The sequence below is a fragment of the Lactuca sativa genome, chromosome 5 (assembly GCF_002870075.4).
Source record: "Lactuca sativa cultivar Salinas chromosome 5, Lsat_Salinas_v11, whole genome shotgun sequence".
NCBI classification, from domain to species: Eukaryota; Viridiplantae; Streptophyta; class Magnoliopsida; order Asterales; family Asteraceae; genus Lactuca; species Lactuca sativa.
In genome coordinates, this window is record NC_056627.2 from 304,392,114 (window position 1) to 304,409,182 (window position 17,069).

At 30.4% G+C, this 17,069-nt stretch overlaps 1 protein-coding gene and 1 long non-coding RNA gene across 2 annotated transcripts in view; both read left to right on the forward strand.

Annotated features, from left to right (window-relative positions):
• The window catches only part of LOC111888052 (uncharacterized), a 2,947-nt gene extending 724 nt beyond the window's left edge, over positions 1-2,223 (forward strand). Inside the window, exons 1-2 of the long non-coding RNA XR_002849022.3 lie at positions 1-998; positions 1,491-2,223. The exon at positions 1-998 is cut by the window's left edge and continues 724 nt beyond it. This is a non-coding gene — a long non-coding RNA (uncharacterized LOC111888052). The remainder of the gene's footprint in view (positions 999-1,490) is intronic.
• Positions 2,224-12,373: 10,150 nt separating this feature from the next.
• Positions 12,374-13,404, forward strand: LOC111888057 (protein OXIDATIVE STRESS 3). Its single transcript, XM_023884166.3, has 2 exons — positions 12,374-12,778; positions 12,946-13,404. The coding sequence occupies exons 1-2, from the start codon at positions 12,543-12,545 to the stop codon at positions 13,187-13,189; spliced, it is 480 nt and encodes a 159-aa protein (XP_023739934.1). The 5' UTR covers positions 12,374-12,542; the 3' UTR covers positions 13,190-13,404.
• The last annotated feature ends 3,665 nt before the right edge of the window (positions 13,405-17,069 follow it).

Genomic DNA, 17,069 nt, shown 5'->3' on the forward strand with positions numbered 1-17,069 from the left:
GATAGTAACCTCTTTGGAAAGAGGTAAGTTTTTTTCTCTCTTTACTACAAACTCCAATCATGATAATCTCCTTCCAAAATGACCTTGATGATTATAATTTGTTGATTTGAAGTAGAGAATAGAAAATGTCTTTGGTCATTGCATCTATCTGATAGGAATTGCATCATTTGTGGTGAATACATTATATGATATTATTGTTTAGTGGTGACTTTGGTCATGACAGATGTCAAAACGTGGTGTTTGGCAGCTTCAAAAATTTATAGTGAGCTAATGTAATCTATTTTCCCATAATTAATTAATGTACTTTACTTTTGAGATATTTATCAGCATTTTGGCCAACTGATACATCTCTCAGCAGGTTCACGAGAAAAAAATGGTGTTGTACAACTCTCTCTCTCTCTCTCTCTCACCTTCTTCTTTTCTCTAACTATGTGTGTGATTACAAAACCTGAAAGCAAAAACCTTTTTATTGATTTTTGTCTTGGGCTTTTTTGGTTACATGTATGATACAATATCTATCAATCTCTCATGTTTATGTTTTTTTTTCTTCTTACAGTCTATTTATTCCCCTGATTTCTGATCTATTTCACTTGGATCAAATTTCCCTATTCAAGTGGTATCAACCAATTGAGTGTCTTTCCGGGTTCTTACTTTATACTAATGTTTTAAAGTGGGCTAAACTAACTTTTTATTTTTTTTAAAGAAACAATTTTTTTTTTGCTTATATAGATTATGTCTTTGTTTGTTCGTATAATGGTCTTCAAAAGCAATTATGGTCTATATCTTATAATCCTTCTAAATGTGGTTGTGGCCCTTTTATGAGGTTGTGTGTTACACCCTTCTAGCTATAAAATTATAATTTTGTATTTCTTTTTCATTTTTTCCAAACATTATTGTAATAATTTGAAGGTGGACATGGTGTTCTATCTGATACAATACCATAGAAATATCTTTGGGATTCAATATCAAAATTGCATTCAAAAAAGCATAATTTGAAGGTATCTCCTATCATTCTGATTATTAGGTCTTTTAAATAACTGATATTTTTCAAACATTTTGGTGCTCTTTTTTAATAGAAAGATCATGTTGATGGTTTAGTTTATATGAATGGGGAAATTCATAATTTGTTTGAAAATAAAACATGTTATAATCTTTTATAATTTAAAGTAAATAAAGTTCTAAGAGTTGTCAAGTAGGCTGTTCTAATAACCAAGTCATTGTATTTTAGAATTTCACAAAATAACAACTCATTGTATCCGTTTTTCTTTTCATCTTTTTTTTTGAAAAATAACATTGTGTTCAATTCCCATTTGTGTAAAACTCAAAGTTTATGAGCATAAAAATGTTAATAATAATGAATTTGAGAAAAACTCGAAGTTTATTACTTGATATTTTAGTGAACTTTGATTTAAATTCGTTTTAAACTCATTTGTTTTGGTGTCCTGACAATGAGAAGCATTGATATTCTCTTATGGTTATGACTGATGTAGAGAAGATTTATTACATGATCGCTAAACTTTGGTGCTTAAATTGCTCAAAAGGATGATGTCAAGTAACGAGCAGGGTACGTCCAATGTGATTCTTGAGGTATAAAGATACAATTACTTTAGTAATATGTGGTTAAAACATATTATACTCTCACGACCATTATAGATCAAATATTGGATACTATATTGTTGTTAGAGTACTTGGAAAGGCATTTATCGCAAGCTAAATTCCAAATTACTATATCATTTTTTTTCCATAGAGTACTAAATATTATATTATATCTAAAGTATAAACCTAAATCCTCCAAATAATCAATAAAAATTTCCGGTTAAGGCTAAATGCTGGAAATAGCAACATACTTTCGTTTTCTTTTGGTATTATTTTTCCCTTTATTAGATTATGTGATTGGTGAGTTATTTTTCTTATACATGTTATGTAATTCGAAGCAATTTTTCACATGGTTTTTTGTTGGGATTACACCAAAACAGGTTTAATGCAAAATATAGTGACGTAGTGTTTTTATTTCTATATTATAGCATTCTACTTTCTTCAAAGCTTTTGTATAATGTATCAATTTATTATCTCATGATGTAAGTAAAAAAAAACCATAGAGTTTTTTATTTGAATGGGCTGGTGTTTTTGCGTCTTGCCTCATTGAAAAAATGTAATGTTTTGTTATGCAAATGTTCGTTGACTCTTGTGGTCAGTCATAACATTTGTTGAATTTACTGGTAATATGTGTTTTACAAATTAAACATCAACATGCTACATATTTATGGTATTCGTTACATTCTTTTCATTTCATTTATTCAAGTTCCAAAAAGTTGCAATAGATCCATGTATATTTTCACAAAGAAATTATATATTTGTCTAAAACGTCAAACCGTGTTACAACAACCAATCATTGTTTAAAAACCATGTCAACTACCAAGAACCCCTCCTTTAGTCTTACATAACTTTTAAGCAAAAGTCATTGAAGTTTACCATGAAATCACAATAATTTAATAATTGGTTAACCACTAAATAGAAAAGAAATTTTCTAAATCATTAAGAAAACTATGGTTATTTGATTTTCAATGACCACTAACTAAATTAATATATTAAAATCAACAAAGCCTATTAATTAAATTCAATGCTCTAAGATTAAGAAATACTAAATAATCAAAAGTTTAATATCTATATATATGAAGTATCAAACATATGATTTCCATCAATGAAAATAGTTTGTTAAAACCAAACAAATTACAAATTGAAATGTTTTTAAAGAGCATGGTTAGCCAAAAATATCAACACTAAATTTGGTTAAAAATTTTTAGAGGTTACTACATAAAAAATATTCAATGTTATTTATGCATCTTGGTTTACTAAATGTAACTAGAAACATAATTTCAATGCCACATCACGTCACAATATGAATATATTAATGAATCCTGAAAAACAAAAGTTCAACAATGACAAAGTCTATACCTCAAAGTTATCAAGGGTTTTGTCAATATTTTTGTTTTCAGTAGAAATAAGCATGTGTTAAAAAAACAAATGATAAGTTTGCATATATAGGTTTCTAATGTTTTTATCGACTTTATTTCCAGTTAAAAATTTGATGGTGTTTACAATTAAACATAGAGTTTCCATTGACATCATGATCTATTTACAAGTCCTTGCAAAGTGCTACTTTGAGATCATATATTTGTAATGTATTTAGTCAAGGTAGATTTTTTATTTATCATTTACAAAAGATTTTTTTTATTATAAAAAGATTTAAAAAAATATTTAAAATCATCAAATTAAGGTAATAAACTTTAAATATTCTTAATCCTTTTTAGAATTAATTCATACGTTTTTTATTCATAAATATATACAATTTATTGTTATGGAGATTTTTAATTTGAACTATGGACAATAACCTGACAGCACTTGGGACGTTATGCCTAAAACCATTTGATAATGAGATTTTCAATTTTAACTATGGACAATTATCTCACAACATTCAAGACGTTATGCCAAAAACCCTTTGATAAGGAGATTTTTATTTTAACTATGGACAATAATCTCACAATACTTTAGATGTTATGCCAAAGAACATTTGATAAATATTATCTATCTAAGCTTATGAATTCTCATAATGTTTATTTAATGTAACCGACTTTAAAAAATTATGAATTACTTTATTTATTGCCCCCACTTGAATCTCACTTGATGCTTATTATCAAAACCTCTCTTGAACAAATTGAGTTATTATGTTTTATGTTAATTGGTTTATTTAATGTCTCCACTTGAATCTCCTAGATGTAGGAAACTATTAGCGCAAAAGAGCTAATCGTCTCTACAAACTAATTTCTGGAAAAAAATATTTGCACCCGACGCTTGGCGCGGGTAAACGGCTAGTATGTATATATATATATATATATATATATATATATATATATATATATATATATATATATATATATATATATATATATATATATATATATATTAGAGTCCATATTTAATTAGTTCATTTTGATCACTAAATTAATTCTAAATTAATTCTTGATCAATACTAATTAAATAATATAATTTCATATTAATATATTATAACTTATAATATATTAATAAACCATAGACATACTATTATCAAAAGACTATCCATACAAATTGTTCCGGTGAAGTGCAACCCAAATGGACCATGCTACTCTCGGGTCGAGTACAAACCAATAATAGTTATAGGTTAGACATCTAATCCAACAAGTCACCCCTGCCCCCACGAGTCGCCGACGAGGGAGTAGCTGCGGCGTGTAGAACGAAGGTGCAGAGGAATGATGTTCGTGAGAAGAAACAATCACACGAGAGGTACCAAGTCTCGTTTCTTCATCCAAAAGCATTGATCTCATCTCAGTAAAGGTGGGTAAAGGCTTTGAGAAGCGAATTATGCAACAACATTTTTGTATTTCTCCGGGAGTCCATTTAGGGCATGAAGAACAATGTTCCTATCCTTAACTTTTTAACCAAAACCTTCAAGTAAATCGATAATTTTCTTTATTTTGTCAAGGTATTCATGAAAGGTTAAGTTTCCCACCGTGATGTTTCTCATATCATTTTCTAACTGCATATTAGTGGACTCAACATCATCATAGAAGAGTGTATGTAAGTTCATCCAGATTTTACGAGTAGAAGCTTTAATGGAGTAGGCTGAAGTGATCAAGTCTTGAGAAATAGAAGCAAACAGCCACAACTTGACCACTTGATCAAGTTCTTGCCACTCCATGTTTGCAAATGGGGAGGAATTGGGGAATCGTATGTGGTGTCAATATGATCAGCAACACCATATGCGATGTAGTGAGCATGGAAGAGATAACTCCATGGTTTGTAATTACGAGCTGAGAGATCCAAAAAGAGAGGGACATATGTTTTAAATTTTGTGATACCATATGCCTTATGAGTAGGTTTTGTAGAATAATTGTTTTCACCAGTCATGGTGATGAAGAAGAGAGTAATAGAGAAAGAATGGAGAAGAAGAAGAACATTGACAGGAAGGAAGATGGGGACGTGGCTAGGGTTGAGAGTTACGCTCTGATACCATGTAAGTCAACGTATTTTCCTATAATGAATGATGTATTACTCAAGCGTATATATACAATAAACAATGGGCTAAGTACCTAAAGGGCCAAGACAATACATGACTAATTATACATGGGCTGAATACAATACAATATATGTTAGATAATTATGGGACCACATCATACAAATATGTAACGTTATCATTAAATCAAGTTATTATGGTAAGAATATAAATTTTTGATGGACCAATTTATAAAATAATTACTTATCTTGTGGGTTGTGTTTCCGGTTTGACTCAAAATCCTCAAGATCCATTCTATCTCTTACATTAGAGTTTATATCCATCTATAAATATATGTGATGAGGAGCAAATCAACGCATGGAAATTCGTTTAGGGTTTGCTGAGGGATTTTAGAAAGAGCTTTTGAGATCAACTGGAAAACCCAACCCTAGTTAACAAGATCCGAAGATTATAATGAAATTAGGTATGTAAACGTTCTTTCATGTTTAAGTTTTCTTTTAATCAAAGATCCAAAGTTTATGCTTCCGCATTTTATATTTTGATTAAATAAAATAACCAACAATTGGTATCAGAACTGACTCGAATCTGTTATTAGAATTTTTCTTTATTGGTTTAAGATCTCTAAACTTAGTTTATGAAATAACGCACCTGTTATTCCTCGTTATGTTAAGATTACATTCTTTGAGTTTCATTATTTTCATGTTTTATTATTATTTGATGGATTTGCCTCTTCTTACGCATCTTCATGAGTTCCACCTCCTATCTCATCTCATTGATACCATTATACTTTGTTTTATGGTATTGATAAATTAAGAAAATCCCGGTTGACGGTCATACCAAATTTGGTTTTCATTATAATGTTTATAATAAGTTCTATTATTGCTCAATATAGATTTAATAAAAAAATCATTATTGTTTTGTAGATATATACAAAGGCTGTATTGCTTTTGTATTTTTTTTTAATGAAATTGTGTTGTGTCGAAGCATTTTTTTTCTTGTGTTTATATAACACAAGTTTATAAGAAAAACTTTTGAGATTTTGTATATTACGCCGATATATTCGCTATAATAAATTTCTATTCTTACAATCTTGATATTGTTTAATTATTTTGTTTATAGATATTGATTTTTTTTTTCGGTTTGTGATTTATATAATATTGTTATAAAGGTAACATATATTGTTTTAATTAATTTTATTATAAGAGCATTTCTAATGGGGGCTTTTTTTTATAGCTTATTAGTTATTACTATTGACTTTTTATAAATTAACATTTATTCCTATTGAAGCATTCCATTTTTTGCTTATTTTTATTGACTATTCAATGGACGTGTTTGTCACGGAGCTTCTAGCTTTTAGCTTTTGATAAAACGCTCTAGTTTAAACTAAAAGCTTCGTTTGGCAGTACGAACGTTTAGCTTTTAGTTTTTAACAAAACGCTCCGATTCTAAAAGCTACTTGATGTAGCGTTTAACAAAACGCTACCGAGCTTTTGAAATCAATTTCCATAATTACCCTTAAAAGTATATTTACATATTTATTTATTTTTAATCAATTGTCCTTTTATGTAATTTTATATATTTCAAAAGCTTCCAGTTACTTTTGCCAAACATTCATATAACAAATAAAAACTACAGCTTCCCGTTACCAGCTACCTGCTACATGCTACCAGCTAACCACTACCCGCTTCCAGCTAACAACTACTTTTGCCAAACACGCCCAATATATAGTGAGTGGTCAATACAGTTTAACCTCTTGTATATTTTACCCTCTCATCTTCTATTAATATTTTAATTTACCCCTTTATTATATTTTAGTTTTCAATTTATTTATTTATTTAGTAGTTAATTTGATCTATCATTTTATATAATTTATCTATGAAATATTTTGTGACATTTTACGAACTTTTAGAGGTATTATAAAAATACGATTAATACAATGTGTGTTTCAAAATGACTAACTAAATGGAGGGGGTTACATAGAACATTTTAAATAGATAAGGATATATTAGTTAAATTTAAAGAAAAAACTAATGAAGAGGTTAACCATTGGAGATACCATTTACTTAGAGGTTAAAATTAATAGAATAATGAGGTGACATTAATTTTAAGCTATAGCATAGCTCAACCATTAGACATGCTCTAAATTCTTAAAGTTTTATATCATATGGTTTAAGTGAATAGTGTTAGACCTAAAGGTAGACACATTCAAAATACTTCAGGTTATTTGCTAATAAATTACATTTATGACATGTTATTTTCAAAGCAAATTAAATGACACAATACATCACCAAAGTGATTTCTTTTGAGAAATTAATTTACAGGGTTTTTTTTTGTGTATTTATTATTGCGGATACTAACCGTCCCAAAGGTAGGTTGATATTTGGGTGGATAAACACATATATGACACTAAACACGTTGACAATTTTTTAAGGGGTCATGCCATTAATAAGTCAATCTAAAAAGGGACTTATTAATTGACATGATTTATTGTCAATGTTTATTGCTAAATTTTATTGTTTATGTGTTTGTTAATGCGAATTTTAATCGACCTAAAGGTAGATTAATATTTGGTCGGATAAACACATGTTTGATGATCAATATGTGACAATTTTTAGGTTGCATGTCATTAATAAGTCAATCCAAAGAGGGACTTATTAATTGAAATGATACATTGTCAATTCTTATTATCAAAATTATAGTTTATGTGTTTATTAATACGGGTATTAGCCGACCCAAAGGTAGACTGATATTTGGCCGAATAAACATATATGTGGTGATAAACTCATAAACATGTGTCGATTTTTTGGTTCCATGTGAGTAATAAGTTAATCCAAAGAGGGGCTTGTTAATTGACATTATTTATTATCAATGTTTATCTCTAAAACAAGGTTATCTCTTGCAAATTAGTATTACTGTCCAAATACTTGATATTAATGTTGTGTCGATACCTTGTAAAGATGTCATAAATTGAATTTATTGATTACGATTTATGGATTAATGAGCATAAAAATAGATTTTCTTATTTTTGAACTGTGGTATTAATGTATTATATCTGCTAACATTGATCATAGTTATGACTTATCTACTTAATGAGATTAACTTTACGTAATGGAATGAGGGCATTATGTTAGTTCTCAATTGTATGAATATTCACCTTGCACTTAGGATAAAGCAACATTCTTTTAGGATGTTGAGTTTGGGGAAGAAACAAGGTTAAAACATTGTCCTTAAGGAGTAATCAATCTTGATTCCTATTATTGTCTTTTTGATAATATGCAGATTATGAATCAATGATCGATAATGTTATTCAATCTCCTATTCTGAATACACAAACTCAACAACCTCAACTTTGGAAATCCTATGCGTGGTACAACATTTTTCATTAATTTATTGTCTCTTTTGGCTTCGAAAGGTGTCAATAGGTGCGCGGAGCCGGAGCCCGACATGTTCGCCCGTTGGGCCGAGTGTTCGCCCACTTTAGAGTCTTCGCCTTTAGATAACAAAAAGTGTCCGCCCCTTAGGTCGCCAAACTACGACGAGAGTTTCTCCTTTTGAAGCACTAGTCGTGTAGGGCAACCGAGCTAGGCCGAGTCAGAAAGGATTTGATGACTCAAGGTTCATATTAGGGAAAAAAGAGTGAGGGGAAGAGGGGGCAGCCCTCGGCCCGATGATACAATTCGCTCCAACAGACAGGCATGGTTCTATAGTCAAAGTAACTTTGTCATTGTCGTGTACCCATCGGACGGCAACCCTTTCGGGGGTTCCTTAGGGACCGATTCACTCTGCGTAGATTGACTGAACGCAAAAAAACCTTCTACTAGCAGGCGATCGTGTTTTCACAGGATTTATCGTTACTTATGTCAGCATTCTCACTTCTGATATCTCCAGGTCTTGTCACCAAAACCTTCTAATTGATAGAACGTTCCAGTACTGACACTTGAAAAAGCTGCTTTCAACGTCTCGTCGCTTCGGTGAATCACTTGAGCCCTGATACATTTTTGGTGCCATGGAGCTAGACCAGTGAGCTATTACGCTTTCTTCAAAGGATGGTTGCTTCCAATCCCACCTCTTGGTTTTCATCGCTCGATCACTTCCTTTACAGATTAAGTGAGAGTAAATTTATCTTTCTGGTTTTGGGCAGATATCTATGCAAACTAAGTTTGGATCATAAGAAAGTAGCCAAATGGACTTTAAGATATCTATATATAACAAAAGGCTATATGCTCACTTATAGGAAATCAGATGTTTTGGAGATCATTTTTATTACGAATATGATTTTATTAGATGCAAAAATAGTTACCGATCCATATTGGGATACTTTTACATTTTAGCATGATAAGCCATTTCATGGAATAGACTTTGGTAGCTTCTTCCATAATGACAACATAATTTGTAGCATGGAATATGGTTGCATAAATTTGTCATGAGGCTACACATTATTGGTATTGAAAGACCAATAAAGTTGTGATAATAAGTCAACAATGTTATATTCCAACAACAAAAGTTCTATTAAGTCAAAACATATTGACATCAAGTTTCCTTCTAACAATACAATAGTGCAAAATGGAAATATATAACACATATGAATAAACTCCATAAAAGCGGATCAGATCATAAAGGGATTACCTCCCTAGGTCTTTCATGAGCATACTACACACGTTGATGTGATATTTGGTTTTAGTGAGAGTTTTATGGTGCTTTATGTGTTGTTTAACAACAATTATGTTTTTCTATACATAATTAAGAATTTGGTTAACTCCAATATTAGTTGCACTTATTTGAAGTTTGATTTCACTTCATGTTAAATAGGAACTCGCTGGAAATCTATTTAGATTTTAAAACCACACATCATATTTAATCTATGTCGTTAGTTATATGTGTATATGTGACTATTGATATGTTTAGTTACGTAAATTGTAACGAAGTCCGCTTTGATCCTATACTATTATGATTAGTGGACAAGATTGTTTAAGGTTACCAATATTATGATAACATTCATTAAAGCGCTTATACAATTATATATACATTTATATATTTGTGGTCCAGCGAGAGATTGTTAGATAATTGTGGGACCATATCATCTAAATATGTAATGCTATCATTAAATACAGTTTTTTGTGGTAAGAATATAAATTGTTGATGGACCGATTTATAAAATATTTACTTACATTGTGGGTTGAGTTCCTGGTTTGACTCAATATCCTCAAGATCCCTTCTATCTCTCACATTAGGGTTTATATCCATCTATAAATATACTAGATGTGTGACCCATGTATTACATGGTTTTATTTAAATGAAAATTTAAATATAAAATTTAAAATATTTGAGAAGTTTGAATTTATAAGAAAAGTGAGAAAATTTTATAATTATAAAAATTAAAGTGTTTTTTTTCTTTTAAATTTAAAACAATAATTTAGATAAACAAATAAAGGAAATTAATGGAATTTTAATTTAGTAATTTTGAAATTAGAAGGAAATTCCATTAATGAAATTGATATGAATTTATTATTAGATTTAAATAATATATGAAATTTAATAAAATAGAAAAACCATAAAATGACATGTACGTGGAATAAAAGTTAATTTAAATAATCATGAAATTACATGTGGCAAAATGAATAAGAATATGACATGTGCAAAAAGATCTTTATTTATTAGATTAAATGTGATGATGACCAAAGCAACACAAGAAATACACATGAAAATTCGTTTAGGGTTTGCTGAGAGATTTTAGAGAGAACTCTTGAGATCATCTGGAAAACCCAACCCTAGTTATTCAGATCCGAAGATCATAATGAAATCGGGTTTGTAATTGTTCTTTCATGTTTAAGTTTTCTTTTAATTAGATTCGAGATTAAAGATCAAAAGTTTATTCTTCCGCGTTTTATATTTTGATTATATAAAATAAGCAACAATATACACATATAGATATAGTCACAGTGGCGTAGCCATGATTTTGTTTTAGGGTAGACCAAATAATTTACAAAATATGAATAAATAGCAATATACTTCGAATGGTAACAACATGTAACAATATATGATTTTAAAGTAAATTGTTTGTTTAAGATGGAATAAATTGATTAACTAAGACAATAAAAAAATATTAATATACTAACTTGATGAATGAAGAATTCACCATGGAGATTGAAATACAATTTGATCTATTCAAAAAATTGTTGTCTTAATTCTTTAATCGACATGTCTCAGTAGGTAGATTATTTCATTCATTAGGAATTTAAGTTTTGAATGGATACAATTCACACTCTTTGCATTTTTTATTCAATAGAAATATGAATTTTATATATAATATATTTCACCTCAAATTTATATGGGATGGATCAAGGCCCACTCTTGCACCAATGTAGCTACCCCTGTTTTGTCCGCTTAAAAATGATTTTAATACTATGATTAGTATTATAAATGTGATATTTTTCAAATTTTATCGCAAGCACAATGAACGGACCTAAATGAAAGTCAAAAGTTTTGTTTAATTAACATCACTTGTTATTGAAGAAATGTGAGTAGGCAATTACAAGGATGAAACCTTGACCACATAATTTTAAATCATTGATTATTCATCCATGCCTTCATTTGTGGATCAGATTCGTTGTTAGTTTTATTAAATAATGGAAGAATATATGTTTGCCCAAAAGGCACTAATATTGTCTCATTCTATCATTATTTAAAAGTCTATATTATATATTTAAGTAAATTATAATTTTGGGTCATGAGGTTGATGTTTATCTGCAATTTTGGTACAAGTTGTGAAAAACTCATACATGTAGTTACCGTTCGTTTCAATTTATTGCAAGTATGTTTGTCGTTATGTCTAAACTTTTATAAGTTTGATTTCTAAATAAGAGATTTTGCAAAAAATACCAAAAAAAATTGCCACTTTCAATAATTACCAACGAGTTTGCAGAAAGGTTCTGCACGAGTCTGCAAAAGGGTTTTTGTAGACTCGCCTTAGATACTGCAAACTCATTATTAAAGTCATGGAGGTTTCAATCGCATATAAATGTCTATCACAATAACAAAAAAAGTTTTACACTTAGTTCAAAACTTGGACTAAAATTACAAATAAATGTCTAACACAATAACCAAAGGGGTTTTAAAAATTTAAATAGATTATTATCTAAAAAACTAGATAATAATCATTTCAATTCAAAGAGCTCGACACGCACGAACGCTATCCACATATTACCTAAAATTATGGCAATTTGCGTCCTCATTCTAAGGGAATTCCATAAATGGAAAGGTTTGGTGACTAGATATGATAGTGTTGGAATTTAACATGGACCTTATTCATCACCTATGCTACCCGACATTTCCCTACCCTACCCCTACACCTACCCCAAGTAATATATTTACATCCCAATACCCTTTTCAACATCATAACAAAGAACCCCTATATACATCTCATTCTATGCATCAAGTTTTGTTCATAATAATCAATTGGTGATAGTAAGGATAATCAAATATTAGAAAAAGAATGAGATTTAGTTCAAGTGATGAGGAAAGTAGCCAATCTAGACAAATTCAATGGATTCAGACAGAAGTTAATATTACTGATCCTGAATATGATTTTGTCGAAAATTGCATAGAAGTTTCATGTGATTCTTTAGAGACATTGTCATCCATTGAAACGATTGATGACACTTCTTCGACATCATCTCCCGATGGTCCACTGTATAGGTTATCCGAGCTTATGGCACAATTACCTATCAGGTGAGATATTGTTTTCAGTATGTATGTTGTATTTAAAATGTTGACAAAATTTATAGTTGTCTATTATTTAAAACGTTAAGAAAATTTATAGTTTTCTATTATTTCAAGAAGTTTTTGACACGGTAAACTACAAGTTGTTAATCATAAGTTTCTTGAATCTTATGTAGGAGAGGTTTATCAAAGTACTATCAAGGGAAGTCCGAATCATTTGGATCACTTGCAAATTTAACGAGCTTTGAAGATCTTGCAAAGAGGAGTCATAGATTTGGAAGGCCAACAAAATCATCAATTAGAAGTGGTCAAAGTAAAATACTAAATCCCAAGGGCAACATTGTCAAAAACAAAAGGAGTTCTTTATCTTTCATTGTAAAGAGTTCTCTGTTTTCTTCATTCGACGCAAACCTTCTCTAAGCTTTATATATATAGACTATAGTTAGAGAATATAAATGGGTTTTCCTACATACACTAACAAATTCGTGTGTAGTGTTATTGAGCCAAACTACCGAAACTATGATTTGATTAAGATTGGTTTGCTTTTTTATGCGATTTTTGTATTTTTATTACTTAAGATGTAATTTCAGGAATACAAATGTGTATAAACATACTTTAAAGAGTTGATTTTGTTATTTGCAAACTAGTTTATAGTAATACAAAAAACTCATCATATTTCTAGAAGTTATATATATATATATATATATATATATATATATATATATATATATATATATATATATATATATATATATATATATATATATATATATATATATATATATATATATATATATATATATATATATAGATATCGAGTAAATTATATTTTTGATCTTTGAGTGTGGTTGGTTTTTGTGATTTTGGTCTAAAAAAGTTTTGTTTTACAAATTTATTCTTATTCTAACGATTTTGGTTAAAAATTCAAGTAAAATGATTAAACTTAAACTTTATATTATGACTCCGACATGTTATTTATTTTAGAGTGAAGTATAAATTTGGTCTTTATTATTTGCCCAAAACTATTGATGGATCAAAAACATTTTCAATTTGCATCACTAATCCAAAAGAGAAAAGTTTTTATGGTGTTGGTCTTAGACAATCTTCTAAAGACTTTTTTTCCATTATAGTTTTCTTTTTACATTGTTTAATATTAATATTAATATTTTTATAATTAAAAAAATAAAGAATAAGACAATAAATAGAAAATATTAATATTAATATTTCTATAATCCAAAGATTTCCGATTGATATTGAGCAATCGAACATCAATGATCATCGACATATATAAAGAGCTCAAAGGTTTGTGAAGCATTAAAGTGATGATGGAAGCAACAAATGTTTAATTTATCATATGATATAATCTTAAGATTTTCCATTACACCGTAAAAGTCTTTGGGAATTCTCATCCTATAGAGCGCATGATCAACATCATCCATGTATCAATAGTCAATCTTTCCTAACCCATGTCTTTTAACAAAGAAAAGGAAAAGGAAAAAAATTGAGGTAAACGATTTGGTTAATGTGGTGGTTGAGCTCGCGAGCTATGGCGGTGGTGGTGCCGGTGGTAGAGTTGTGGTGGGATGAGGAGAAGAAGAAGTCATGAGAAGAGAAGGATAGATAGATGATGAAGAAGGCATATACTATGTCAACAAAGGGTGGTCGTAGAAAAGAGGCGAAGACAATCCCAACCGTTTCAGAAGCCTAAATGAGTGTTATTACTCGAGGAAGATGATCAATTATATAAAGATGTTCAAGTTAAAATGATAATATAATGTCAAAATTGTAAAAAAAAACTAATAACATAATAACTTTCGTGACATTTACCCTTTAACATACAACCCATACACCTTTACGTAAAGAAATTCACACTCACACAAGCTAAGGCATTTAGCCTTCACATTAAACTTGTAACAACAAACATAAAACCAAGAAAATTTGAATTCATGTTGAAATTTACGGTCATTTTATAATTATGTTGTGAGACAAACTGAATTTGATGCTTCATTTGGGTTTTGATTTACAAATCTGAATTACTTAAGGTTATAATCCACGTTGTAAGAAATTGAAATTAATGCCTGTGATATCCCCAAATTTTACGGCTAGAAAAAACCGATTTGTTTATGCTTTATTTTTAAAATCAGAGTAATCGTTTAAAGAAAACTGTTGCGGAATTTGTTCCCAAAAACAAAAATATGATAACCATTTATCAAAAAAATTCTCAAAGAGAATGTATTTTCATTAAATAATAAAACCTCGGGATGTCATGTTCGATACAGACCAAAAGCATAAACAATATAAAATAAACCTTACAACAGTTATTTATAACTACTGATCTATAATCCAAAATCTCTCGTCCAGTCCACCAACTTATACCCTTGTGCCATTACCTGTAATGCAAAGAAAACTGAGTGAGTCAGGCTTGGGAGCCTGGTGAGCATATAGGGTTTTCAACCCATAATAATACATTTATTATATTCAATTATCAAACAATCAACCCAAATACCCATCCCCACAACTCCTTTATTTTCTCAGGGCTTTACCCTAAGAATCCACTATCCTTCATTCATTCATTCCTAAGGATTTACCTAAGGAATTGGCACAAGGTCCATTTGTTACCACGGTTTATACAATAGACACTACGTCACATAGTCACCAGGGTTCATACAATAGGCACTACGTCTTATAGTGACCAAGGTTTACACAACAGACACGAAGTCACATCGTCACCAAGGTTTATCAAACAGGCACGAAGTCGCATCGTCACCAAAGCTTACTCAATAGGCACGAAGTCGCATCGTCACCAAAGCTTTACTTAATAGGCACGAAGTCGCATCGTCACCAACTATTCCATCTATCCATGTTCTACCCAACATTTTTGTAGATATAAATACAAGCACAATTTAAATCATTTAACACCCGTATAAAAACATCAATTCCAAGCCCATCTCAAATAGAAAAATAATATATAACACATAGTACGTATTTCATAGCTAATACTTTATATTTATGTGTTAGAAGAAAGTAACTATACACTCACTTGATCAGAAGATGATCGGACAACACTACGGCTTGTAAAAGTAGTATTCTTCGGTAGATCTGGAAGATCTTCACAAAAAACCGGGCTCATCGCGGGCAGCGCTTCGGCTCGGAAATTTCACTTCTCGGGATCTTCGGGGCCTCGGGAATTGCTTCGGGGCTCGAGAATGATACCGGGGCTTCGAGATAATTCTTGCACGAAAAACGATGCAAAAACGCGAAAGAAAGAAGAGAAATGAGCAAATGAATCGGCTGCACTCGAATCCCTTTTATGGGGTCTGGATTCGCGATTTACGCTGGGTGTAATCTTAGGTTACGCTGGGCGTAACCTGGATAAGCCCGATGACTCCCCCCTTGGATAATATCGAAAATTTATATTTAAATTTAATATCGAAAATAATTAATAAACTTCAAAAAATCATATCTTCCTCATACGAACTCCGTTTTTGACGTTCTTTATATCCCCGCGTATGTGAGACTATGCTCTACAACTTTTATTTAGACTCCGTCGGCTAATTTTGACTTTATTTTTATTATTTATTTTTAGTAGGCCGGGACAGAAAAACTCCGTTATAAATTCATAACTTCTTCATCCGACGTCCGTTTTCGCCTATCTTTTTATCGTTTCACTACAATTAACGAGATATTCGATTCTCGTTTAGATTTTTTCGGCTAAAAACTGCTCGGTCTCAAATTGAGTATTCGGGCTGCATACTGCTAAGTCGAAACTTAGAAAAATCATAACTTCCTCATACGAAGTCAGATTTGGACGTTCTTTTTATGCACGCTCATGGTTTAACGTATTCTACGACTTTCATTTAGATTGCTAAGGCTAAATATCCCACTAACGTAAATTCACTTTTTACGTCGCGCTGTGTCGTGTCGGTTCTGTCGCGAAACTTCTACAGGTCATAACTTCTTCGTTATAACTTGGATTTCGGCGTTCTTTATATGTACGGAATCCTTGTAACATATACTACAACTTAGTTAAGATTATTCATTCTAAATAATATTTTATCAAAAAGTCATTTTTGACGCTTATCGTCTGTAAATTAACTAGCCCTGATCTACGGGCGTTACAATGCCTCATTTAGGTTTTGACATCTAAACTAAATGTCGTCAAATAAAAATAAACCGAAAAACTAAATTGTATATCTAATAAATTGAAACATAAGGTATGTTAGTGAAACTTAACCAATGGACATGTGAACATGTAATCGGCCTTTTGGTTTTTTGGCTCACTGCTTATAGCTTCCATTCT